Below are 25,140 nucleotides of genomic sequence, written 5' to 3'. Positions count from 1 at the left end.
CAACAACAGAACTTCTAAGATTTCTCAACAAAGTCATCTATGGTGGAACAGAAGGAATGAAACCTTCCCTCTCTCATGTACTGTCTGGGGAAGCTCAGACTGGCTATGTACCAAGTAGAAACTAGCAAGCACTGTGGAACAAATGTCTACTGAACCCATGAGCGTGTAATTTCTTTCCTCCTTTTTAAAAAGATTTATTTGAGAGAGAGAGAGAGAGAGAGTAGGGGGAGGGGCAGAGGGAGAAAGGGAGGGAGACTCAAGCAGACTTCCCACTGAGCTCAGAGCTGATGCAGGGCTCAATCTCATAACCCATGAAATCATGACCTGAACCGAAATCACGAGTCAGACGCTTAACCAACTGAGCCACCCAGGTGCCCCCTGAGTGTGTAATTTCTAAGAACAGAAGAGTACCCTGGGGAAAAAAAAACACCATAGGAATTCATAGTGTGAACAAATGGAAAGGAATATAGGAACCATTAGGAACAGACCCTGAACACATATCAAAACTAAGGAATCTTTGAGCTTGTGTGTTGTCACAAGATTTGAAATAAGAATGCAGTGGATACAATAAATATTTATTGGATAAAAAACTGACAATTTTTAAGTACCTTTACACAGATTCTATCAGTATACCGCTAATCTAAGTTCTTTGAAGTTTAACATTACATGGGGACTTCAGAACAACCTAGCAGTCTTTGGCTCCATTTAACAGAGGAAAGACCACAGCTGGTCATCTGATTTCTCTCAGCCTCAGTTTTGTCTTCGGGAAAAGGGGCCTAAAGTTATTTCCTCTTCCAACCTCCAGGATTGTTATGAAGACCAAAAATAATCACGTAAAACAATTACTCAACTGTGCATGTTTATAAACTATTTTCCGCACTCACCCAAACCTAGATTTTTTTTAAGATCTTATTTATTTGACAGAGAGAGAAAGAGAGAGACGAACACAAGCAGAGGGAGTGGGAGAGGGAGAATCAGGCTTCCTGCTGAGCAGGGAACCCGATGTGGGGCTCGATCCCAGGACCCTGGGATCAAACCCGAGCCGAAGGCAGACGCTTAACGACTGAGCCACCCAGCGCCCCCCCAAACCCAGATATTTTAAGAACCTACATAAAATATCTTCCGTTAGGCTTATGTATGATGATATGTATACGTATTCATAATATATTACGTGTACGTATTCATGCGTATGCTTATTCATATTCACATATACACTTAAATCTGGAAACAGTCCCTATCTACAAAGAACGTCTCCCTTTATTAGCTGAGACAATCCACAGTAGGCATACTCTTCCCACCAACACACACAAAGCACAAGAGATTTTTCAATTAAAAGCAGACATACTGTTTTGCCATCTAAACTGGTTTCATTTTTGGAGGCAAGCAAAGGGTGATGGAAAGGTGGGAAGTTTAAGGAGGGCTGGTGAGTGGTAGAGACAGGTAGAAGCATATAGAAAATCTGAAAATGGCGAGCAGAGGATGAAGACCGAAACTAAGATTCCGGAAAGGCAGCTGCCTAGCTCCCAACTTCACCATCTGTACCAACCTTTCTCTTATTTGATGTCCTGTGATCAGTTCCTCTTCTGACACAAACTGGAGAGAAGGAATCCTTTCTGCTTTTTTGGAGGTTACTGATCTAAATTACAGGTCTGCATCAGGGATGTGTGGAGCAAGGGTGACCATCGATTTATGCACTTGGGGAAGTTCAAGGCAATATGGTCTACTTCTGGGAAGACCTGGATTCTATTTACTCCTGAAGGAGGAAAACCCAGCCTGGGCAGTGCCCAGATGGACTAGAGAAGGCAGATGGGCACTGGGTTCAGGAGAAGGAACTGAAAGACCAGTTCTTTTCAGTTGTTGTCTGACTCTCCTTTACTGCCCCTCTGAAAATTGACAGAGTACGGGGCTTTGGCAGGAAGAGCAGGTGGCCTTGGCTTGGCCCTCTGACTAACCAGAGCTGTGGACAAAGGGCCTGACAGGTTGACTGAGAGTCAGTGATTGGCAACTGGGAGCCTGGAGTCTCCCGAAACCTGCTCCAGACTTTGATGATGACCCATCAGTTAAAGCTCTCCCAACTCGCCTTCCATCGCCCGCACCATGACATACAGCTCGGCCAGGCCCACCACAGAGGCCACGATCAAGGCAGCCAGTACCCGCTGGGGAGAGAGAGAACCAGGCTTAGGGGATGCAGGCCAGCATCCAGCTCTGCAGCCTCTGGCACCTCTAGTAAATATGGGGGGGGGGGGCGTGAGGGGACCCATAAGTTGGGGGGAAAGGAAGAAAATAGGATCTGGATTCTCTTGAGGTTATTATATACTCCCATGACTGCTGGACAGCTCAAATGCTCCTCTTGTTTACTACATAAATTTACTACTTGCTTAACACCTAACTTGTTCAAGGCACCTTCACATACGTCCTCTCTCTCCCACCAACACTCCCACCCGGAGCACCCTGCCCTGCCCAGTGCCTACTTACTGAGGCCATTTCCGTGAAGACGTATTGGCTTCCAAGGTAAGTGCAGACGAAGGCAGCTGCCACCGTGACAATAAAGTTGAAGATGGTGATGACCAGAGCTTTCACTGACCTCACTTTGGGGAAGAACCCAGGGAAGAAACCTTGAAGTCAGCATCCTCCACAAGGCCCTCTTATCTCAGGGCTGCCTCCCCCATCAACTGGGTTTCCTTCAAACAGCAAGCCTGAATAGCTCAGGCTTAAACCCAGAGCACTGGGGTGGGAAGAAGTGCCATGACCAACCCCTCCCAGGGAGAGGCTTTAGCAATGTGATTTCCCAGTACCTCACCTTGCTTTCCTAGGTCACTAAGAGTCCCACCATGCCTTGAATCCTGGGAAAAAGAAAATACAAATGACTCCAAAAGGAAGCAGCTCAGAGGCAGCCCAGAGAGTATCCATTTGTCAGTCTGGGCTCTGCTCTCTTTATTTCCCAACACATTAACTCTGCCTTCTCCATGGATTCTGTTGTCGGGGACCAGCTGGATTTTTTTCTGAACCACAGATCCAGCATTTCAGAGAAAGGACATAGGTTCCCAGTACCTATCTACTCCTCTCTTGCTCCAGGGTGGGAGCATGTTACAGAACAATAGGGAGCCCTGTCAGAAGAAAGGCTCCAAGGCTTATCTCCATCTCTATGACTTTTAAGAATTCAGTCACCATCTGAGCCCAGAGTCTCAGTAAAGGAGTTGGGAATTATATTAGGTTTGTATGCAGCACAGAGCTTCTATGGTCCCTGACTCGTATAAAAACCAAGCTTCCACGATGTTTTTTCCCTCTGTACCTCTTCCCAGCACAGGGCTCTGCTTTCAGGAGTTACTCAGGCCTTGTACTGAAGAGCAGGCCCTTACCTTACAGGTGACATTGTATGTGATCCGTTTATATTCCTCATTGGCCAGCTGTATCTTAATCTTCTCCAAACGGGCCACTAGCTCTGGGTTCTGAGGCAGAAAAATCAAATGAGAAGGGTATTCCCGGCTTGCTAGGAAGCCATGTCACAATCATTGGTTCATTGGTTTCAGGGGACAAAGCACTGCTAAAGGGTGCCAAGAGACCCATGCATTCATTAGTTCTGCCTCCACCGCTTTGGAAACTTTTTTGGAGGGATCTGTTTTCCAAGCTGTCAAGCAGGGAGGACAGTATCTGGCTCCCCCACTCCAGCTCTCAAGGATTTAAAAGACAAATTTTTGAGCCCAAAGGTTGATTCATAAATCTGAATGTATCATGAGTAAGTCCAATTCAGCCAACACCCACTCTCAGAAATATATCCCTTACATACCCGGGGAGGCTTCACAACCTCTGGGAGATAGATTTCACTGCCTTCTAGGAGCTCATGAAGGTATAGTGTGGAACCTGGGAAAAAAAGATTTTTACAAACATAATGATGCATAGGACTAAGGTTGAAGGATTAAGATCAGAAAAGGGTCTGACCCTTCTCTTTTTTCTACCAAAATAAAACATGGCCATCCCTATTTCAATTCATCTCCAAGATCATTTTCAAGTGAGAAGAATTGAGGACAATTCCACAAAAATATCTCCTAGTGCACCCAGCTGACTAAGTGTCAGCTCTCAATTATCTTGCCAATGTCACAGCTAACAAGTAAGCCACTTACATTTGCGTTTAGATTAAGTCACACTGTGGCCACAACAGAAATGCCCTAAATAGGTTTAAGTCACAGTGATGCTAAATACTCAGAGAACAGTGTACTAGATGATCTGTAAGATACTTTTTACTTCCAATAGTTCTGTAGTTGTGCAGTCTACAAAGGGCACCCTACTTCTGGGTAGGCTATGTTCATTCTGACAAAAGACCTTACAAACCAGTTTGTCCTAGTCCTTTCCTTTACAGTTAAGGGAACTGAGACCCAAGGATGAGAAACGACTTCTCCAAGGGGAGTTTGTGGCAGAGCTATGACTAGAACTCAGATGCTACTCCCAGTTCAGGTCTTTCAACACACCCTTCCATCATCCTATGTGAAAAAAAAAAGAAACTATCAGATTTGACTTCCTTTTTTTTTTTTTTTAAGTTTTTTTTAAAAAAGATTTTATTTATTTATTTTTGACAGAGAGATAGAGAGCACAAGTAGGCAGAGAGGGAGGCAGAGGGAGAGGGAGAAGCAGGCTCCCTGCTCAGCCCCACCCTGACGTGGGGCTCGATCCCAGGACCCTGGGATCATGACCTGAGAGGAAGGCAGCCACTTAACCGACTGAGCCACCCAGGCGCCCCAGATTTGACTTGCTTTTGAGATGCAAAGAAATCCAGATTCCCAAACAGGACAAGCTCACTATCCTAAGTTGTTTTCTAATGTGGCTTAAAAGGAAGAAACTGAACTTGTGCGGCATTACTGGGTTAGAACTGGACTTCCTCAAAGGTCAGGCGGCCCTAAGGCGGCCTGGTAGTGAAGAGGAGACTCTCAAGAGAGCAGAAACTGCACAGGTAAATTTTGTCACCCACGAGAAATCCCCATGGAAGCTGTTGGAGTGGGTTGTCCTACGGTTTATGAGGTGACTCTTGGGTTGGCTAGATGACCGTTCCGCGGGTGGAGGAGAGTGATGGATTTTTTTTTCCCCCTCACAACGATGCTAGAGGTGGGAAAAGACTAAAGAGGGAAAAGACTCTGGAAAAAGAGAGGCGAGTCCGGGCTGGAGACTACGGCTCACCCCTCTCTCTCAGGTACTGATGCAGCTCTCGGATCAGGCGGAAGGACACGAGGCGCGCGGAGCCACTGGAAAGATCACCGTCCTTGTGCTTCTTCCCCAGCGCGGCTTCAAGTTCTGCCCGCAGCTTCCGGGGAAGCTGCTCTGGCTCCAGCTCCCCACCGGGGCCCAAAGCGCGAACCAGACGCTCGCCCGCCAGCAAACAAGACGCCATGTCTAGCGGACCTACGGTCAGGTGACCGGGGGCCGGAACTTCCGCCCATCGCGCGCCGGAAGGAGCATGGAGCTCACGGGGCGGGATGAGGCGGGGCAGAGGGCCAAGGGGGCGGGGACGCGGCGCGGGGCAGTGTGGGGCGGGAGCAGAACGCCTCGGGGGGCGGGTTGGGCCCAGTGCCAGCAGCCGAGCGGGCGCTCCGGCGGGATATGGCGGGCTGTGTGGCCCGGCGGGCCCTGGCCGTGGGCAGCCGCTGGTGGTCCCGCTCACTAACCGGGGTCCGGGGGCCGAGGCCGCTCTGTGCGTCGGGTGGAGCTGGGGCCTTCCCACCAGAGGCGACCACGACGACGCGGAGGCACCTCTCGTCCCGGTGAGGGACGGAGCGCGGGGCCCGTACGTGGAGCCCAGGGAGTGTGTTCCGGCCAGGGAGGAGGCCGGGCCGGCCGAGGGTGATTGAGTTCGACCCGGGAGAGGGTTCCGGCCGGGAGCCGACCTGCCCTGCCTGGGATGTGTGCCAGGAACAGAAGGGAGCGCGGCCCGGAGCCCTGGGTTACGCAGGACTGGCTCTGAGGGGGAGCTAGTAACCCTCCCGGAGCGAATCCTCCCTCCCCAAATGGGGATCTCGAGCGCTGTTGTTAGTGGGCAGCCTTTTAATTAAGCCCTAGGGCTCTTGACTTGAACCCCCAGCCCCGGATTGGGACAAAGCCACCCTCAGAAAGATGCTCGAAGTGGGAAACTGGACTCTTGAGAATGAGCCCTGCGTGGGTTCCGGGTTTCAGCGTGACCTTGGGGAGATTGGTTCTTTCTGTGTGACTTGGGGAGGGGGCTTGAGGCCATGGGGAATGGTGTAAGCATTGTCTCTAGCGATGGGACCCGCAGGTCAAATTGGGGTTGGAGGATCAAGTGAGAGGAAGGAAGCATAAGGTTCACATCTCCAAAATGCTAAGAATAGCAGACCTTGGAAGGACCCCTAGAAAGAGCAGCCCTGTCCAGAGAGACCACTGAGAGAACTGACCTTTTGGTGACTGAAATTAGACACTGGTATTGGGGAGAGATGATAAGTATTTGCAGTGCAAGATCCCTGTGAAATGTGACGTGAATCTGAACAAAAACTAGATTGAGAGACTACTAGGTGCAATGCAGGGAGTGCACTAGGACGTTTGGAGAGGATTGCTAAGCAGTTCAAGGGCAGGGTGAAGGCTGCAGTTTCCAGGGGTAGACATAGATGGAGTTATACAGAACAAATATTTCACACACAGTGGCTCTGAGGGGGAACACGGCTAATCAGACACAGGCATTGCTCCCAGGGAACCTAAAGTCTCTAGTGGAGATAAGACATGGGCACAAATAACAGAAATGCAAGGTGGGAAGGGCGGTTAAAATGCTGTGGGAAGTCAGGAGGGTGGGTCAGGGAGGAAATAGAGGCAAGGGGTATAAATAAGCAGGGTGCGAGGGCATGATATGAGGAATGCTGAGAGTGAAGAGAGAAGAAAGTGATCGGGGAGCAGTCAGACCTAACACAGAAACTGAGGTAGGGCCTGTGGCTGGACCTCAAAGGGGGAAAGGCAGAATCTGGAGTGGTGGTGTGTGAGGACACTTACCTGTTTCACCTGCCACACTGCTTTGACCCTTCGCTGCTCTCACTGCCTGGCCCCTCAGTCTCCTAGTAGCTTTTTCTGATGGGATAGGTACCATTACCTTCTCAGCTTTTCAGCTGCTTGTTCTTTTCCTTCCTAATCAGAAACCGACCAGAGGGCAAAGTTTTGGAGACAGTTGGTGTATTTGAGGTGCCAAAACAGAACGGAAAATATGAGACCGGGCAGGTGAGTGCTGGGCTGGGTCATCTGTCATTTTCTTTTCTTTCTTTCTTTTTTAAAGATTTTATCCATTTATTTGACAGAGAGAGATAGTGAGAGCAGGAACACAAGCAGGGGGAGTGGGAGAGGGAGAAGCAGGCTTCCTGCCGAGAAGGGAGCCAGATGCAGGGCTCGATCCCAGGACCCTGGGATCATGACCTGAGCCGAAGGCAGACGCTTAGCAACTGAGCCACCCAGGTGCCCCTCATCTGTCATTTTCAGGGTGCGCCCTGCTTCTGAAAGGGTCAGTTTTGGTCATAGGGCTGAATGTTACGGTTTTCTGCCTTGATGTTTAGTGCCAGACCAGAATCACAAATTTTTTAAGATGGAGTTTCTGTTTTGCTGGATGTGAATCCTTTTCATGTGTCAGTGGGTACCCTTTCCAAGTTAGTGTGGACAGAGATGATTTTTTTTAAAGATTTTGTTTATTTGAGAGAGAGAGAGAGTGAGTGAGCACATGAGCAGGGGGGAGGGGCAGAGGGAGAGGGAGAAGCAGACTCCCTGCTGAGCAGGGAGCCAAATGCGGGACTCCATCCCAGGATCCTGGGATCATGATCCGAGCCAAAGGCAGACGCCTAACCGACTGAGCCACCCAGGCGCCCAGGACAGATAATTTGAACCAAAGTGAGGAGAGGGCCAGGTTGTTGAAGAATCCTGTAATTTAGTGGAAGGTGGGAAGCCAGTGGGGGGAGCTTTCAGAAAAGCACACCTTTGGGGTGCCTGGGTGGCTCAGATGGTTAAGTGTCTGCCTTCGGCTCAGGTCATGATCTCAGGGTCCTGGGATCAAGCCCCGCATCGGGCTCCCTGCTCGGCGGGAAGCTTGCTTCTCCCTCTCCCTCTACTGTTACCCCTGCTTGTGCTCTCTCGCTCTCTCTGTCAAATAAATAAAATAAAATCTTAAAAAAAAAAAAAGAAAAAAGAAAAGCACACCTTTGGGGGTGCCTGGGAGGCTCAGAAGTTTCAGCGGCTGACTCTTGGTTTAGGCTCAGGTCATGATCTCAGGGTCCTGGGATCGAGCCCCGCATCTGGCTCTGTGCTGGGTGTGGAGCCTGCTTAAGATTCTCTTTCTCCCTCTCCCTTTCCTTCTCCCCTTCCTCCCTCTCTAAAGAAAAAAAAAAGAGAGAGAGAAAAAAAAAAGGAAAACAAACCTTTAATACTTTGTCATAGTTGAACTGATTGCAGTGTAACATACTGGGTGTGAGGCTCTTGTTTTTGTATCAACTTTGTGCCAGATCCACTGAGATTTAGGGCCCTTGTAAGTAAGGACTTTTTGTTTATTCAGCTTCCCACTCCCCTTTTCTTGTATGCCTACAGTGGACCGGGTGTTGGGCGTTGGACTTGAACCAGAAAGCAGTGCCTTCGTAGAGTTGGCAGTCTAGAAAGGAATTACGATGGGGTCAGTGGCTATGCACTGTGCTGAGTGGAGGGGAGGTCAGGGAAGTCTTCCTAGCGCTCTAAGCTATGGTCTAAAGGATCAGCAGAAGTCAGCCAGGTGAAGAGGGGGTAAGAGTGTTCCGACGAGATCGGGCGCGCTCAGGGTGGGATGGCTGTGGACGTGTGCTGGTAAGAGTGTTCCGAAGCTGGTGGGGGTGGATCACAGAGTTCAAGAGAAAGATCGGCAGGACCTCCTGCTGGGGTTGCAGCTACCTGTGCTGCTCAGCGGTCTGAGTCCCACCTGGAAGGACTTGCGGACTGCACACTCACTGAGACTCTCTTTCCTCTTAGCTCTTCCTTCATAGTGTTTTTGGCTACCGAGGTGTCGTCCTGTTTCCCTGGCAGGCCAGACTATATGACCGGGATGTGGCTTCTGCAGCTCCAGAAAAGTAAGTACCCCTGTCATTGTGCCTCACAGTACCCTCAGGAGGAGGCCTGACTCATGGCTGACGTAAGTAATTGGGGTCCCAGGGGGGAATTCAACATCCTCCTGGGCCATCGGAACAGTCCCAGAGTACTTTCCGGACACCATGGAGACAAAAGTGCTGAGTGCCAGGGACAGTCTTAAAAGCCAGAGGGTCCCTTTAGGCCTCCCCAGGATGCTTTCCCAAGCTGTTCTCTATTTGCATTATAAGCCCAGAAGGCGTTGAGGGACTAATTTTCTTGATTTTTTGACATTCAGTTAGAATCTTTCTTTCAATTTCTTATCACTAGAGTACATTAAAAAAAAAAGGCCTAGTTCCATTAAGTAATCATAGACCGCCTCAGGGATGTGAGAAGAGTGGGGTACTCGGGGCTTCAGGGATGGAACCAGCAATTTGATTTTCTCAACATGGTCCCCTTCTTCCAAGAAGCAGCCAGAGAGTAAGGCAAATGGAGACTCTGTGCCATGGGTCCTCCATATTTCCTTGTTGGCCTCTGACTGGGGAGGGGCTGGGCCCGGTGTTGCTGAGCAGGTACCCAGGTGATGCCAAAGCCCCTTCAGATCAGGCACTAACTAGTCTGTCTAGGTAAGGAGGTGGTAGGGAGCTAGGGCAGGCACCACTTCTGCTTCTCTTGGGGTGATCTTGGGCTTTTTCTCCTACCCTCTAGAGCAGAGAATCCTGCCGGCCATGGTTCTAAGGAGGTGAAAGGCAAAACTCACACTTACTATCAGGTGCTGATTGATGCCCGAGACTGTCCACATATAGTAAGTAAGCAGGATGGCTGGGCCTGGGGTTTCTTTCCATGGGAAAGGCCTGAACCTGATGGGGACAGAGGGAGGGAGAAGGGTCAAAGAGAGCCCAGCCCTGGGCCCCAAGTTCTCAGGACTGGATAGTGACTAAGAAAATCTCTGACTCACTTCTTGCCTCAGTCTCAGAGATCTCAGACAGAAGCTGTGACTTTCTTGGCTAACCATGATGATAGCCGGGCCCTCTATGCCATCCCAGGTGAGTAGTGAGCATCATCTGGTGTGTCTCAGTGAGAAGATTCTGATGCCTTTCCGATGTCCTTTAATCTGCTAGGAGGGATTGTAGAAGCTGAGAGTGATGGTGCCAGGCTCGTCCCACCTTGAGACAAGGCCAGGCATTGTGTTTCTTCTCAGCCTTGTTCCTCCCTTTTCCTGTGTGAGTTTCACTGTTTCTTTTCCCTCTCTGTGCCAGGCCTGGACTATGTCAGCCATGAAGACATCCTCCCCTACACCTCCACTGACCAGGTTCCCATCCAGCACGAGCTGTTTGAAAGATTTCTTCTGTACGACCAGACAAAAGGTGAGCTCTCTCAAGAAGGGAAGCTGGAATGGGAGAGCCTTTTCTTCAAAGGACAGTATCACAGAAGTAACTTCAAAGCTGTATATCCACAACCTTATTCAACCTCCCATTAGATCTATCAGGCGGATGGCTATTATCTCTTCCTAATAGATACGAAACGTGAGGCTCAGGGATGAGGAAAAGGCTGGTTGCTAGTGAGTGGCAAGGTCAAGGTTACAGTAGGGTCTGAAGACCTGGGCTCCTCACTCCCAGCCCCTTTCTCTTCCCAGGATGTCCCGTAGCTGCTCGGGGCTTATTCTGGGTGGCCTTGTGCCTTCTTCCGGCCTGTGCTTTTGCTTCAGGTCCAGGTGCCTCGTTAACCTGGGTTGGCACTTGGAAGATTTTTCTAGGAGGGGCAGTTGGAGAACACCCGGGACTCTGGCCTGGACTAACTAGTTATCTTTTGCCCCAGCACCCCCTTTTGTGGCCCGGGAGACACTCCGGGCCTGGCAAGAGAAGAATCACCCCTGGCTGGAGCTCTCTGATGTCCACCGGGAAACGACTGAGAACATTCGTGTCACTGTCATCCCCTTCTACATGGGCATGAGGGTATGTACCTGGCCTGGGCACCTTCCCTCGGGATGGGCCCCCAGATTTTCTGTGGTATCCCCAGTGTGACTGGAGTGGGTTCCACATTTAAACCATGTGCCTAGTGGTTCTTCCAAGTGCTGCACGTATTGGGTGGACTCCAAGATCTGGAGCAGCGAGACCCTCAGGTTCTGGGACAGAGTCCTCCAGGCTGACTCTCCCTTCTGTTCTGGTTCAAAGGCTTCCTGTTTATGAAGAATATACACATACTTGTTTAAATCAGTAGAGGCTGATCTTCACACTTTGTATGCATTAGTCAGATGTTTATTGAGCTATTTCTTGCCTGGCTGTGAGCTTCAAATAAACATGAAACCCTGTCCCTGCCTTTCAGGAGCTCATGGTAGTGGGAGAGGTTAGCAGAGAGCACATCAAGTGTTGTCATAGCGTTGGGCTCTGGGAGGGCCGAGGAGGAGGGCGGTGGCCTAAGCCAGGAGTGATTCCGGAGCGGGGCGGGGGGGGGGGGGGGCAGCAGCTGGCTGGAAGACTGGTGAGAAAGGGAAGGGCCCTGTGGCTGACTTCCATTGGCACCCAGCTCCGTTGGTGATCTTGACGGGATGAGGAGGAGGGAGGCTGCCTCCTTTGGGGCTTGTTGGCCGTAGTCCAGTCACCATCCCACAGACACTCGTGACATTGTTCTGTCTCTGCAACCTTCCTGGAATACACCTACTCAGTTGGAGAGCTGTAGATTGGAACAGACTTGGTCCTGCCCTCTGGGACTTAAATTCTTTGTTTTTTCCCCAGGAAGCCCAGAATTCCCATGTCTACTGGGTGAGTGTGTGCCTGGGGGTGGGGGGGGATTTGGAGGGGGGCAGTTTGCCTCTGGCGGGAGGGGCCTGTGCACTGCAGGTGTCCGGCTTTCTTGCCTTTTGCTTTCCTAGAATTCTGGGTGGGCTAGCCCAGGTCTGTTCTTTCTCAGCTGTGAACTCTCTCCACCCCCCACAGTGGCGCTACTGTATCCGCTTAGAGAACCTCGATAGTGACGTGGTGCAGCTCCGGGAGCGACACTGGAGGATATTCAGTTTATCTGGCACCTTGGAGACAGTGCGAGGCCGAGGCGTGGTGGGAAGGGTGAGCATCATCAGGCTAATAATGCCCAGTTTCTGGTCCTTCCCAGCAGGCCTGGGGGCTGAGTGCCTGCTCTCCTCTCCTCTGTGGCTAGGGACAGAGGCTCAGTGTGTGAATGCCTTGGGCTGTTCTGGGTGACACCTCACAACAACCCCGTGAGATAGGTTTCTTACAGCCCGATTCACAGATGAAGAGAGAGGTTGCGAAGTGAGTAACTGGCGCACGGTGCCGTGGCTGACGGTGGCAGGACCTGGATCCGAATCCAAGGGCGTCTGACGTCCGCACTTGTGTAGAGTCCTTGTTGCCAGCGCGGAGCCTTATTAAACATATGAACATGAGTGCCCTTCGGTGGGCTCCTCCCCCGCCCCCGAACCTCTGCTTCTGGTTGTCCTTCCTCTGCCTCTTTTTTTTTTTTAAAAGATTTTATTTATTCATTTGACAGAGAGAGAGCTAGCAAGAGCAGGAACACAAGCAGGGGGAGTGGGAGAGGGAGAAGCAGGCTTCCGGCCGAGCAGGGAGCCCGATGCGGGGCTCGATCCCAGGACCCTGAGATCACGACCTGAGCTGAAGGCAGACGCCCAGCGGCTGAGCCACCCGGGCGCCCCTTCCTCTGCCTCTTTACATACCTGCCGCCTCTGCTGGTCCAGAAGAGATCTGGTTTTGCAAATCCTGCACTACCCCACCCTGTCTCCTGAGAAATAGAGTCACGAGAAATGGCCAGTGGCCACATTTAACGTGTATTTATCCCCATCAGCACGGGCTTGGGAAGCAGGGTGGGATATTGAGTGAGAACAGGCCTTTGGAGTGAGAGAGTCTGGCTTTGAATGCCAGCTACGTGTGGTTTACTCACCACATAACTTTGGGCCAGTTTAATCAAAAACCTCAGTTTCTTCCTGTTAAATGGGAGTCACACCTATTACCCTCATAATTACCAGGAGATTTAAGTCAGCAAAGGTTTGCAGAACACCGCCCTGGTCCTGGCGCTCAGGCACTCCGTGAATGGACTCTGGAAGGGCTATGTACAGAGGAGGTCCTATGCCCGGCATCTTTGCCCAGTGGCCTCGGATGTTGAGTGTGAGGTTCTTTCCCAGAAGCAGAATGCAAGGCCCACGTCAGTGGCTGTGCTCTGGGAGGTGGTACTGGCCCACAGTCACTGTGGGAAGCTGGAGGGGGCACCGTCCTGATGAACTGGCAGCGTGTGGCCCCGGGGTACAGGGAGCTGGCCCGGCCTTACAGATTTTGCCTGAACCCTCCCAGGAACCCGTGTTATCCAAGGAGCAGCCCGCATTCCAGTATAGCAGCCACGTCTCCCTGCAGGCTTCCAGCGGCCACATGTGGTGAGTGGGCTCGCGTGGGACGGGGCGCCTCGACTCCGCACACGCAGCCGCAGCTCAGAAAAGTGAGAGCTCAGAGTTTGCCGTTAATTCTGGGCCAGGTGACATCTAGAGATGGAGCTTTAGCTGCTATTCATTCTTGGGTGGGACTTGTCTGATTTTTTTCTGTTTTCTAGTTCCTGTGATTTCATGGACTGAGGACTTAGGCCCAAGAGGTCTGACGGTTTGGTGCTGCACTGAGTTGCCCATGTAGCTGGTTTTTCCCTGGTGGTTCACTCCTTAACCTGAAAGTATGGTTGGGTAGCTTATGCAGCGTACATCTAAGGGCCAGAATCAGGGCAGCTGTGTTTCTTCTTTTCATGTAGGGCCAGGAAGGGCTCTCAGGTTTCTGGACCAGTGTTATCCTGACATGAGCCAGGCTGGAGAGAGCCCATCCTGCCTCATCCTGCTGTGTTGAGTTCCGGAGCTGAGGGCCTTGGGCTAAGATCCTCAGTAGGGCCTCAGCACTCACTCCCTCTAACCCAGCTTCTCTCTGACGCACAGGGGCACGTTCCGCTTCGAGAGGCCTGATGGTTCCCACTTTGATGTCCGGATCCCTCCCTTCTCCCTAGAAAGCAATAAAGATGAGAAGACACCACCCTCGGGCCTTCACTGGTAGGCCAGCTGAGGCTTGAGTGCCTAGGCTCGGCCCCTGAAGAACAGCTCTCATCCCACAATTGCTGCAGAACTCTCTCTCCACCATGGGCCACAGTGGGTCTCTTTATCGTTTGCGCCATTTGATTGTGGGGTTCTTTTTTGGTGGGTGGGTGTAATCGTTTTCTCCAGAAGACCTGTGTAGGACTCCTCCAAGGCTGGCCTCCCCCGTAAGCCCTGGCTACACTGTGTTCCAGTAAACCTTTCCACCAGGACGTTTGTGTTCAGCTGCCACAGGCCTGGGGTTTCCTGGCCTGTCACACAAGTTGTTTGAAATATGAGGTTTGGTCAATAAACCAGTGCACACCTGGCCCCCCTCGCCATTTCTGCCCCCGGGGTCTCAGGCTCCCTTTTTGACGCAGTGGGGGCCCTTGGTTGCTGTCCTTGCTGCCTTTCCAGCAAACTGCCCCATCTACTAGAGTGTATCTCTTTCTCTCCTGAGGCTGGGGCTTGGCTGGACGTCTCCCAGGGTCACTGTGCCTCTCAGCCAGTGGGGTGGGGACTAGACTGGACTCTTGTTGTCTTCTTTACCCTCTGCCAGATGCTGAGCAGGAGGCCAGCATCAGGCTCGGACTCTCAGCACTGGCCACCATTGACATCGCTGGCCTCCTTGGGCCTGGGAAGGAGTAAGGCAAGCAGTGTGAGTTCCCTGGAATAACAGGCCTGCCAGCCGCGAGCTTCTATTTGTCAGGCCTTTCCAGACCGCAAATGCAGAAACTTAGCCGAGGAGGGGCTGAGCCAAGCTACTTTCTGAGCCGCTCGCAAATCTCCAAGAGCCAGAGATGAAATGTGCTGCATTTTCCCCCGAATCTTAGAGATTCCTGCTTCCCTACTACCATAGTGATTGTTAAAAGAGGTTGTTTTATTCTTGAATATTAAATCTCAGTTCCAGCCCTTATTAGTGTTGTCCTTAATCCTCCACCAGGGGGAGCCTGGGTTGCAGGGCAACTGAGTGCAGTAGGATTTCCGACTCGGGGCGAACACAAGCTGGTGAGCGGGAGGAATACAAGAACTTTGTCCACAGCAGTGAGCTGACCCAGCTCGAATCACCGCAAGTACGGCTCTGCACCACTGCGGTGTAACACAATTTTATTAGAAATTAGTGTCGGTTTCCATCACCCATGCTGAGCAACAAGGGATTGCAGTTAAGGGATAAAGGAGACCTTCTCTCGTGGCAGGACCTGGGCCATCCTTTAGGCAGACGTTGGTCAGATAAGAAATGGAATAAAACCCAGCCCTGGTACCTGTGGTGAACAGCAGGCTTCCAGTTTTCTCAGAAACCGAGAAGGTTTGACCTTCATCCACACTCTTTGCTTGCTTTCCCTTGGGCTGCTTCGAGTTGAAAAATTCACACAGCCAAGAGCTGCTTTCTGAATGGGGCTGAGAAACGCAAAGAAAATTCCCCCAACCCTTATGCCACAAAGTCTGATTAAAGAAGCTGACTTCAGTGATTTCAATGTTAGTATTTTTCTTAAGACCAGGGAGATATTTTTTATCAGTCCAGGATTACTGTGCTTTCTCAGGGAAAAGAATAGTCACCACCGAGAGAGCTGAGGATCTAAATGTCAGAGCAGCAAAGAGGCTGCAGGGCTGGGGAGGTCAAAGGACAGGCATTAAAATACCTCAGTGGGAAGCTGGGGCTTTGAGTATTAGAGGCCTCAGGAGGGCAGCGGAGGAAATAGGCCAGAGGCCTCAGGCAGCATTCCAGTCTCTGTGGGAAAGCCACAAAGCCAAAGGCAGAATCTGACCAAAGAAATGGATTTGTCTTCACCTCTACTCCAGGGAGGGCTGGGTGAGTGTTCCGAGCTGATGACCAGGGTGCCTCACCTGGAAGTCTACATTTTCAAGGCTGTGACAAGCGTCACATGCCTGGTTAGTCACACTTCCCCTGCCCCATCATGTCATTTCAGGTCCTTGTAGGTGTCTACGGACCCGGGCCTGGCATTTGCCCATAGGCTCCATCGCGTCGGCCATAAGCAGGCCACTTAGCTAAGCGACAGTCGTCAGGAGCCAGGAGCCTGATAACTGGCGCTCCTTCCCGAGTGGCTACTGCTCAGCGGCTGTGGGGTTTTCTTAGGCTGGCTGAGCAGCTCCCAGCCTGATGGCATTCCTTTGGAAAAGAATTCGGATAAGCAGCCTCCCAAAGGGCCACGCCAAACAGAAGGTAGTGAAAAAAAGCCCCAAGGAGGAACTTGCATCCTTGCCCAAGAGCTGGGCCTTGGCAGCTCCACGGCCACATCACCCGGCCTTTGAAGGGACTTAGGCTGCTCCCATCACCCTGCGTCCAGACTCAACGCTGGGCAGAACACCACCACCCCCCCCGCCCCAGCCGGGACACAAAACCAACAGTATGGGGCGGGCAGGGGCCATATGGCCAAGCCCATGCCACCTCTGCACAGGGCTGCTGGGAACAGAGCTCGCGTTCACTGTCCTCAGCTGGTGGGCGTCCGAGTGCGGTGCCCACGGGCCCCACAGCCTTCCCGCTGCGGCTCATGCGCCTGGCCCCTGTAACGGCCCTTTGGCTTTCCAGAAAGTAAAACAAAGCATACCTTGGAGCTGAGGGCAAGAGAATCAAAAAGAGCAATCATGTTAGGCCCCAGGACTCCATTACGTGACCTGAAAATGTCCTTTCTCATGGGCATTATTAGGACTACAGTTCCTTCCTGTCCATGCTCTCTGGGCCGGCTGCTTGGCCAGCCCAGCAAAGCCAAAGTTAGTCCGTATTTTGTTTTATTGCTTCTCTAGCCCCTCTCTCAGACGGATTCTGGAGGGAAGAGGGGTTAGGGTCAGAAAAAGTTGATGTGTGTCAGGGCAGAATACAAATCTCCTGAATAAAAGTACAAAGTGCTTTAAAGAAACAGATGTCAAAGGCATCAAGGAAGGCCAAGGGTTCTGCCCTCTACCCAGGGTCTTGGCACCCTAGAGGGGTAGCACAAATACCTATTCCCCTCATTATTAGACTCAAAACTATTCATTTCCTAGATAATTTTTTAAAAACCAAAATCATGAAGCCTGTGCTTAAACACCTAGGGAAAAAGGAGCCCCACCTTCTGTAAGAAACTGGGCCTCCACAGCACCAGAACGAGCTCGTTCCCCATGGACCTCCCCAGAGGCCTAAAGGTAGCCCTTCAGTGGAGCAAAAGGACACTCAGCAAGGGGGCAAGGGGATTGTTCTCGTGGGAGGTGGGCAGGTCAGTCCATTCGCCCCAGGGGCAGACGCAGCTCCTGTCAGGAAGGGTGAGCAAAGGGTCCAGGACCCGGGCATCCGGAAGTGCTCAGGGAGCAGGGCAAACAATGTGGTCCCTCTCCGGCTCAGGCCCTCTGCCTTCCTGTCAGGCCTCTGGGCGCTGGAGCAGAAACCCAGCCAGCAGCAGCGTGGGGCGGCCAGTGGGGCAGGGTTCCACAGGAGGGGAGACAGGGTGGCCTGTGCCCTGACTCCCTGAGGGTCCTGTCAGTCGCGATGGGTGGACTGGTGGCCGAGCTGCCGGTCATCGTAAGTGCTATAGCGTTTGACATGGATACGGCGGACCCGGTCCCGCAGTTCGAAGGTCTCCTCATCTTCACTGGGGGAAGCCTGGCTGCGGCTCCGGCTGGTGGCCTCCAATAAGGAGTTGTCAGGGACTCGGGGAGTCTCATAGAGCAGGACATTCAGGGTCTCCTCATAGATGCGGGCCTCTGGGAATTCCACCTGGGGTCAGGGGGACAAGAGGACTGAATGAGGCTTCATCCAACAGGCAACAACATGGCAGGGCCCTCGCCCCTGTGCTGGCTCTCGAAGTTCCTCCCGAACTCTCTCCCGAGACAGGTGAGCGAGGGGAGGTCTCTCTCTGGAGATGTGGGGAGTTGTACTCTGTGGACATGAGGACGCCAAAGACTAGCATGCTGCCCGTGCCCCACACGGGCCTGGAGCAGCGGGCTGGTGTGTGCGGGGTTAGGGCCTTGGCTTTGTGCTCAGAGCCAGCCTTCAGTACGGGCCCGGCACCTACGGGCCGCGAGGCCTCCGTGTCCGCCCGTGTAAAATCAGGGCTAATACCTACTTCAGAGAGTTGTTGTGAACGTTACGTGGAAGATACAAAGGCACCTGGATTCTAGCCTAACTTGACTTCTGTTCCCTCATCTGTCAAATGGGGAGAATGCTCCAGCCCTGCCTGAGGAGTCCCAAAGTCCACGAAAGAGAAAACGCTCAGGAAGGTGACAGGGGTTGCTGCCACTTCCAAGTGTAAGCAGCCCCCACAGAGACCTGACCCTGAATCCTGACTCTGTTGATACGCGCACACGGGAGTCCGCACCCCCAAAATGCCAGGAGGAAGCAGGGCCACCTCCTGTAAGCTGTCCTTCCCCAACCGTCTGGCAGCCCAGCTGGAGGCAGTTTGGGGGCCTGGAGGCCGAGCAGGTGCCACACAGGCTTGGCTGCTTTGAGCCCCTCACGCACACGACCCTCCGAGTGGGCTACCCTCCTGGCCCAGCAAAGGCCTCTGCTGCCTCTGTTGCACACGCTCCCGGGGGGGCGGGGGGGGAGCTCCTCTCTGGGGAGGACACCAACTGCTCGCAGCCTGGGAGAACGGGGTTTGCCGAGTTCGTGTCAACTGTCACCTGTCAAATCCCTCACACGTACCTAGCGCTGCGTTGCTCCTGAGGAGGCTAAGCTGGTCGGCCGGGAACACCCAACTAGCAGGGCCAGAGTGGAGATCAGACCCTGAACTGCTGCTCCTAGGAACCGCCGCATTTTCCTAACAGTTCCGTTAACTGCATACTATCATGCCCAGGTTTGCAGGTGAGGAAACTGAGGCCCAGCTGGTTTAAATGGCTTGTACAAGGTCAGAAAACTGGTGAGTGGTAGAACCAGAATTCAGACCTGAATTGGGCCAACTCCAAAGACCCGGTCCTTCCCGCCGCACCACGCTGTTCTTGCTGGTCAACAGCCCCCACCGCCCAGGTGACCAGAACGAAGCATTCGCGAGCCAATCCCCGAACTGCCTGAACTGGCTTCGTCCTTGCCCAGCACCATCATGTGGGTCTGGGGGAAACAGAGAGCAAGCTCCCTGTGGTGAAGGGCACAGCGGGGGCTGCGCTGGGGTGTGTCCCGCCCCCACCCACGCAGAGGGAAGCCCCCCACCTTGGTCTGCTTCTTCTCCGTGGCATACACGATGGAGGTGCAGCAGACCTCGGCCAGCTTGCGGCCCTGGCCGTAGAAGGACCAGCAGCAGATCTCATCACCAATGACGTCCTTGATGAAGAGCACGCGGCCGTTGAAGCGCAGGGAGAGCTTGTCGAACAGCTCGATGTTTTTCAGCAGGTGGTCGTCCGAGTTGCTGAAAAACCCATGGAGGCCAGGGGGCCATGAAGGCCACGGGGCCTGGGAATGAGGTGCCAGCACAAGAGACGGTGCTGGCTGGGCGCTTCCCCCCTTCCCCTCCGTGTCACGCAGAACTGAGGAAAAGTCAGGATGCCAGAGGGGACAGCAGGGAAAAGGGTCACAGGGCACCTTCTGGGTTTGGGGGCCTGTGAGGGGAAGGGGGGGAGTTGGTCTGAAGTTGAAGCAGAGAGAACTGAGGGCGGGCGGTCTCCTCTCCTCGGGCCCCAAAGGAAGGAGGCTCGCTGCCCTCGCGGCAGGAGGACCCGTTCCCTTGCCGTAGGGGGGCTGCTGGCAACACGTCCGTCCACGGGGACTCCCCGAGCCTGCGGCCTCGTGCATATACCTAACTGCGGCTGGCCAAGGGGACACTGGGCAAGGGAGAAAGTGGCCCAGCTGTGAAGCAGAGAGGCTGGCTCGGGAGGAGTCCCAGCCACGGCCTTCCCAGGGTCCCTCCTCCACCTCATAAGCTAATGCTGGGAAAACACCTGGCACGGTGCCCGACAGGACACATTAGGGGGGTTCCAGTTCGTTCCCCTCTATATCCCAGCCAGGGCCCTGCGCCGAGTTCCAAACGCCTCTGCCCTCATTCCCCGTCTCTCTCTGTTCTTCCCGCCTGAGATCCAGACCCTTGCCAACCGTGCCACGAGTACAGGGGGCTCCTCTTGGGTCTGCTTCTGCAGCCCTTCCCCGAGCCTTGGCCCCCCAGCCCCCAGCCCCCAGATGCCCACCCTACCTGGTGTAGGAATACTTGTTATTACTTCTGTTGTACAGCAGCTTCACCACGGGCTGGGAGGGAGGAGAGCGTGAGGGCCAGGCTAGGCTCCCGGCCGTCCCTGCCCGCAGCCCTCAGGGTTCCCAGTACCTTGGTGGAGGATTCGATGAGCCTCTCTTCCTCTTTCAGGGAGGTGATGATGGGGATGTTGCACACAGGCTGGTAGGAGTCCTTCTTGTCCTGGGTGGTACACACAGCCGAGAATCTTTTTTGAGATCTCCTGCTTGCGAGGCTAAGCCAGGCGTTCCCCAGGAGCTGTCGGAGCCCCCCTGCCAAGGCCACCTCTGCTTGTTGAGGAGGCATCTGGCTATAGAAACTGCCAGCTGGCAAGCAGAACCCCATTTCCAGAAAACCTAAAATCCAGATAGCAAGGTGTAGAAACTGGAAGCTGGGCTTAGTCCTACTGCCCGAGTCTGTCACCTGACAAACAGACTGGCTGCCAGTGTCCTTGGCCTGGGCAGCACCCGGCATATCTAACAGTGAGGCTCGGACTCACCAACCGTACCGGTCATGCGACCTTCCAGGAACTGGACCTTTATGTCCCTGAAGGGAGGGGCCCACCCCCACCTCCTCGACCTGAGCCCACTTGAGCTCCCTACCTGCAGAGCAGTCTGGCACACGCTCACCAGCCCCTGAATGAGGTAATACTTGGCCTCGGCCATCAGTTCCTTGATTTCTTGCCGGTTCTGTGGGAGGATGATGGTGTCATCGCGGAGGTAATTCAAAATGGTGCCGAAGTGCTTTCCACATCGGTCTATGAGGATCCAGCCTAGGGATTCAGACAGGCCCCCGACAGTTACTCGTTGCCTCCAGGTAGCCCGCAGCACAGGGTAACAGAAGTGGGAACGCCACCTCTAGCTCTTAGGTCTGTGGCTGTTCTTTTCCACCAAGGGTGGCCCAGACTGCGGGGGACAGAGGCCCTCCAGGCTCTGCGGCAGCCCTCAGAGGTCTCAGCTCAGGAGCGCTCAGGCCCACCGCCTGGCGACATGAACACCACCAGGCCCTGCCTGCCTTCTGTGCACTGCCCGGTCAGTACAGCGATGGTTCTCAGGAGAATCTAGTCCTTTTGTTATTTAAAAGGTATGGATCTTGGCCCTGGAAAACCTGTAAGCGCACACCCTTCTACATACAACCTCAAAGAATGCCGGGGCTCTACCACAGACTCCAGGTGAAGGAGTCCTGGACCAGGTAACGGGAAGAGTGAATCTAGAGTCTAGACCTGCCAGGCTCGAGCCCTGCCCCGAAGTCGCTTCTTCAGGAATTCTTTCTTCCCTCCTCAGCTGGCCCAACAAGCCCCAGTGCCTCACCTTCTTTGTCGGTCAGCACCTCCATGCGCCCGCTGAACATGGCCTTGAGCATGGTGTCGTGCCGGGTTAGTGCCCGCACGGTGGTGTAGTACAGGGAGCCCCCCACGTTGAGCTGGACGTATTTGTTGCCCAGGCCTCCTCCCTTGAAGCCGCTCAGCTTGGGCTTGGCCCCCGAGGCTGGGCACAGACAGGTATCCCCGGACATCTCCCGCTGCAGGTAGATCACCACACGGCAGGAGGTCGGCTTGGAAGGCTCCGCCGTGGTGGAAGGATCACGAGCGAGTGGTCAGCGGAGGCCAGAGCCTCATACTCTCAACACTGTGAGCAGGAGATGGGAGAGAAGACGGGAGTTAGCAGAGGAGAGCCCTCAGCTGAGAGGGGACAGGAGGGGACTGTGCAGTCATTCTCTGCTTGACAAGCAAGACTCCCTGGCAGAGGCTAAGGCCCTAGGCAACAGCAAAAGAGGACATTCCTGTTCTTCTTTATGGTAACAGGAACCAGCACAGTCTCCCAGAGCCTGCCCCTCATCTCGCCAGCCCCCCTGAGCCTCGGCTCAGCTCTCAGCAGCAAGGAGGACAAGCAAACCCTGGGAGTTAGTCCGAGTCGGCTTGAGGAGCAGCTGGGGCAGCCGAAGTCTTTACCCTGGGGAACGACAGTCCAATTCCAGTTCTTTGCCTCTCAAGGTTCCCAGGACCCAAGTCTTCCCACCAAACCTACTGGGAATCCTGCCAGCGCAGGAGATTCCCAGGAGCTAGAGGGACAGGATGCACTTCCTTTCTAAAGATTCCAGGCCCAGAAGCAGTCTGCACCAGCGCTGACTTTGAGCACCACCGCGGTCTGGCTTCAGGAAGGAAAGTAAAAGCAGCTTCAGGAGAGCACGGAATGAGCCAGGCTAGAGGGCGCCAGCCAGTGTTCCTGGCAGAGGTTACCCGGGCCGCAGCACAGTTTCCTGACCTTCCTCTTTCTTGGTCCCAGCCCCGTCCCAAGTTCCTGAAATTGTCACCATTTTCCAGGACAGAACAACTACAGGATGGCTATTTTTACTTCTTTTTCCTGAGAGGAGGCCCAGCCTTATCTCTTCCTTTCTTCCCTACCCACAAGACCGGGGAGAAGGGGCTTGAAAAGACCGGATGATAAATCTAAAAACAACTGTGAAGTGATTTGGAAACTAAAACACTGATAGGCATTCATGGGAGGGAGGAGTGAGGGAAGAAAAGGAGAGCAAAGCCAGGTCACCCCCCACGACCTAGATTCTCTATTATATGTCTTGGTTTTCTAAGGAATCACTAAAATCCATTCATTGAAAAAAAAGAGCAAACATTCACTGCACGTTTACTATGTACCAGGTACTAGTCTAGGCAACTTAATATACACATTACTTCATTTAACTCATTCAGCGAGAAAACAAGACTGAGTCCCTACTCCGTTAGGCGGTAGGGACAGAGAGATGGAAAGATACGGACTTTGCCTTCAAGGAGTACCAAGAAGCATCATAACGTTAACAAGAATAAAACTTAGTAAGAGTTAGCGTTTATTGTGCCCTGTTATGTGCTGGGCACTGAGGACACAGAAGGGAACAAGTACGTCAGGGCCTCACGGAGATTACATTCTAGGGGGAGGATACAGACAACAAGCAAGACAATGAATAAATAAGCAAGCAGTTCCAGAGGGTAAGAAATACAATAAATAAGCTAGTGATAAGAGAGTGACTAGGGAGAAGTCCTAAAATGGGTAGGGGCCGGGGAAAGCCTCTTTGGGAAGGTGACATTCCAGCTGAAGTCTGAAAGAGCGTTCCAGATGGATGGAAGAGTAAGTGCAAAGTTTCTCAGCTAGACACAAGTTTTAGGAACAGAAATAAGGCCAAGATGTCTAGTGCATAGAAAGAAGGGGGAAGTTGGCTTGATGTAAAGTCAGGACGCAGGGGCCAGTTCATATTAAAAAGTTTGCATTTTATACTAATTGCGATGGCCATCGATTGGAGGGTTTTAAGTAGGAGAGTGACAGGACCTGAGTTATTCACATTTTGAAAAGATCACTCTGGCTGCCGGGTAGAGAATGGATCGTAAGGGTGCATGAGAACAAGCGGGAAGACCAGAGGAAGCGGCAGTCTAGGCAAGTGGTGAAGGCCTGGACTGCAGTGCTGGCAATGGAGAAAGAAAAAAGGTAAAATCGCCTCATAGTCCTCACAACACGCAAAAGTTTGCGGTTGCACATCACCTCCTATAAGTGAGATCCAGAAGCAGTGCTTACCACAACGCCATGCACATCTGAAAGTATTTAATATGTCAGTTTGTTAGACTGAAACTGTCCCTGAAAAGATTTAGGTAGGCCCCTAAGAAGAATGTCCAAGGAAGGACCAGAGCGGGTGCTTTGTGAAGTACCGAATTTCCTTGGTGGCTTGTCCAGCAGACTCTCATTTGCCCCAAGGATGGAGTATGGATGAGATGAACCCTCACCAGCAGACTGCCCAATCCCTAAGTAACACATGAACAGTATGAAATCACCTCACCCTCCTCCACCCACCCCAAAGGAATAAGTCCATCCCTTAACAGGTTTTAGCAAGTTCCCTACGTACTTTGGGTCTAGCCCCGATTTCCCCAAGGATCAAAGCAAGCACACATGTTCTGCCAAAGTAAAGGAATTCAAAGGCTAGGCGGTGGCCAACAGAGCCTACAAAGCAATTGCTTTGAGCCCCTGGATGACGTCAGCTCAGATGCCGCCCGCTCAGATTCCTCCCAGACCAATGGGCTCCAGGAATCTTGTGGCAGGTGACGCCCCAGAAAGTAATTCCAGTGAGAATGAAGTTTCCACTGATAGCCTCACTGCTGTTCCTTCCGGACTTTGTGTGTGGATATTTGGGGATGCCTGGGGCTGAGGGCGTATCCGAGTCTCCCTCAGCGAGGCTAATGGGAACCGAAGCAGAATAAAGGGCAGGACAACCACCACGGCCATGGAAGAAGGTGGGGTCCTAAAGGAAAAAGGACCCAGAAATCCATCACACTCGGTGGTGGCGGGCTGGTAACCGATCTTGGGTAGAGGAGGAGGATCTAGCAGAAATTCTAGGTGTAAATCTTAAGCTTCGTCCAAAGGGACTGGAAAGATTTAGCGAGACCCAACCTCTCTGTGGTCTGTGGTGAGTCTTCCCCGGCCCGCACCCCTCCTCACCACCGAGAAACTGAGACCGATTCTGACACCCATCCCAGTGGAGGATTTGAGCTCTCCATCTCCCCTACACCGTCCCACGCCTTTTCCCCAGGACTGGGTGGGGCTCTCTGCTCCAGCCCGGGGCCCGTCCATCCTGTCCCCTAGGGCATCCGCACCCTGGCTCTCACCGTCCCCGGGGGGCGCTTCTCTTCTCAGCTGGGTTGCAAGCCGACCCTGTGCCGCCCTGGGCTGTGGCCGCCTGCCCGCCAGCAATCCCGGCTGTGAACTCACATCCTCCGCTCGCGGTCTCCGCCTGGAGCCCCGGCCCAACCCCGCCCGCCCCGCAGCCTGGGACTCTAAAGCGGGCCTTGCCCAGCACCCAATCACGGGGGAGGGAGGGGTCCCTGAGAGAATTCCGCCG

General features: G+C 53.1%; 3 protein-coding genes across 5 annotated transcripts; 1 reads left to right on the top strand and 2 right to left on the bottom strand.

Moving 5' to 3' along the window:
• Window positions 1-1,022: 1,022 nt before the first annotated feature.
• Window positions 1,023-5,419, bottom strand: TMEM199 (transmembrane protein 199). The gene is made up of 6 exons (XM_032429220.1): window positions 5,170-5,419; window positions 3,788-3,861; window positions 3,360-3,449; window positions 2,801-2,843; window positions 2,476-2,588; window positions 1,023-2,156 (listed from the first exon to the last, which is right to left on the bottom strand). The coding sequence occupies exons 1-6, from the start codon at window positions 5,378-5,380 to the stop codon at window positions 2,061-2,063; spliced, it is 627 nt and encodes a 208-aa protein (XP_032285111.1). The 5' UTR covers window positions 5,381-5,419; the 3' UTR covers window positions 1,023-2,060.
• Window positions 5,420-5,517: 98 nt separating this feature from the next.
• On the top strand, window positions 5,518-14,451 carry POLDIP2 (DNA polymerase delta interacting protein 2). 2 transcript variants are annotated; one of them, XM_032428668.1, is made up of 11 exons: window positions 5,518-5,750; window positions 7,122-7,203; window positions 8,962-9,059; window positions 9,763-9,859; window positions 10,025-10,100; window positions 10,314-10,421; window positions 10,873-11,009; window positions 11,790-11,816; window positions 11,991-12,116; window positions 13,371-13,450; window positions 13,991-14,451. In XM_032428668.1, exons 1-11 carry the CDS (start codon window positions 5,590-5,592, stop codon window positions 14,103-14,105), a joined length of 1,107 nt encoding a protein of 368 aa, XP_032284559.1. In that variant the 5' UTR covers window positions 5,518-5,589; the 3' UTR covers window positions 14,106-14,451. The 2 variants fall into 2 exon arrangements, with proteins under 2 accessions (XP_032284559.1, XP_032284560.1); XM_032428669.1 differs by lacking the exon at window positions 13,371-13,450 and having other exon boundaries at window positions 13,991-14,104.
• Window positions 14,452-15,212: 761 nt separating this feature from the next.
• TNFAIP1 (TNF alpha induced protein 1) lies at window positions 15,213-25,122 on the bottom strand. 2 transcript variants are annotated; one of them, XM_032428672.1, is made up of 7 exons: window positions 24,896-25,122; window positions 21,576-21,893; window positions 20,868-21,037; window positions 20,359-20,448; window positions 20,230-20,282; window positions 19,257-19,452; window positions 15,213-17,828 (listed from the first exon to the last, which is right to left on the bottom strand). In XM_032428672.1, exons 2-7 carry the CDS (start codon window positions 21,778-21,780, stop codon window positions 17,592-17,594), a joined length of 951 nt encoding a protein of 316 aa, XP_032284563.1. In that variant the 5' UTR covers window positions 21,781-21,893; window positions 24,896-25,122; the 3' UTR covers window positions 15,213-17,591. The 2 variants fall into 2 exon arrangements, with proteins under 2 accessions (XP_032284563.1, XP_032284562.1); XM_032428671.1 differs by having other exon boundaries at window positions 24,908-25,122.
• Window positions 25,123-25,140: the final 18 nt, after the last annotated feature.

Source organism: Phoca vitulina, unplaced genomic scaffold (assembly GCF_004348235.1).
Source record: "Phoca vitulina isolate PV1807 unplaced genomic scaffold, GSC_HSeal_1.0 scaffold40, whole genome shotgun sequence".
Lineage (NCBI taxonomy): Eukaryota > Metazoa > Chordata > Mammalia > Carnivora > Phocidae > Phoca > Phoca vitulina.
Note: the sequence above shows the minus strand (reverse complement) of the source record. Positions and strands in the feature narration are given on the sequence as shown.

Bases quoted from the DNA above. Each gene is read 5' to 3' on its own strand.
- TMEM199 (XM_032429220.1), bottom strand. From the start codon at position 5,380: ATGGCGTCTTGTTTGCTGGCGGGCGAGCGTCTGGTTCGCGCTTTGGGC. The intron at 2,844-3,359 runs GTAAGGGCCTGC...TCTTTTTCCCAG, and splicing joins CATACAATGTCACCTGTAAG to GATTCAAGGCATGGTGGGAC. The intron at 2,157-2,475 runs GTAAGTAGGCAC...CTCTCTCCCCAG, and splicing joins TCTTCACGGAAATGGCCTCA to CGGGTACTGGCTGCCTTGAT.
- POLDIP2 (XM_032428668.1), top strand. From the start codon at position 5,590: ATGGCGGGCTGTGTGGCCCGGCGGGCCCTGGCCGTGGGCAGCCGCTGG. The intron at 7,204-8,961 runs GTGAGTGCTGGG...CTTTCCTCTTAG, and splicing joins GAAAATATGAGACCGGGCAG to CTCTTCCTTCATAGTGTTTT. The intron at 10,422-10,872 runs GTGAGCTCTCTC...CTTTTGCCCCAG, and splicing joins TCTGTACGACCAGACAAAAG to CACCCCCTTTTGTGGCCCGG.
- TNFAIP1 (XM_032428672.1), bottom strand. From the start codon at position 21,780: ATGTCCGGGGATACCTGTCTGTGCCCAGCCTCGGGGGCCAAGCCCAAG. The intron at 21,038-21,575 runs GTGAGGCACTGG...CTGAATCCCTAG, and splicing joins GGTGCTGACCGACAAAGAAG to GCTGGATCCTCATAGACCGA. The intron at 20,449-20,867 runs GTAGGGAGCTCA...TGTACCACCCAG, and splicing joins TGTGCCAGACTGCTCTGCAG to GACAAGAAGGACTCCTACCA.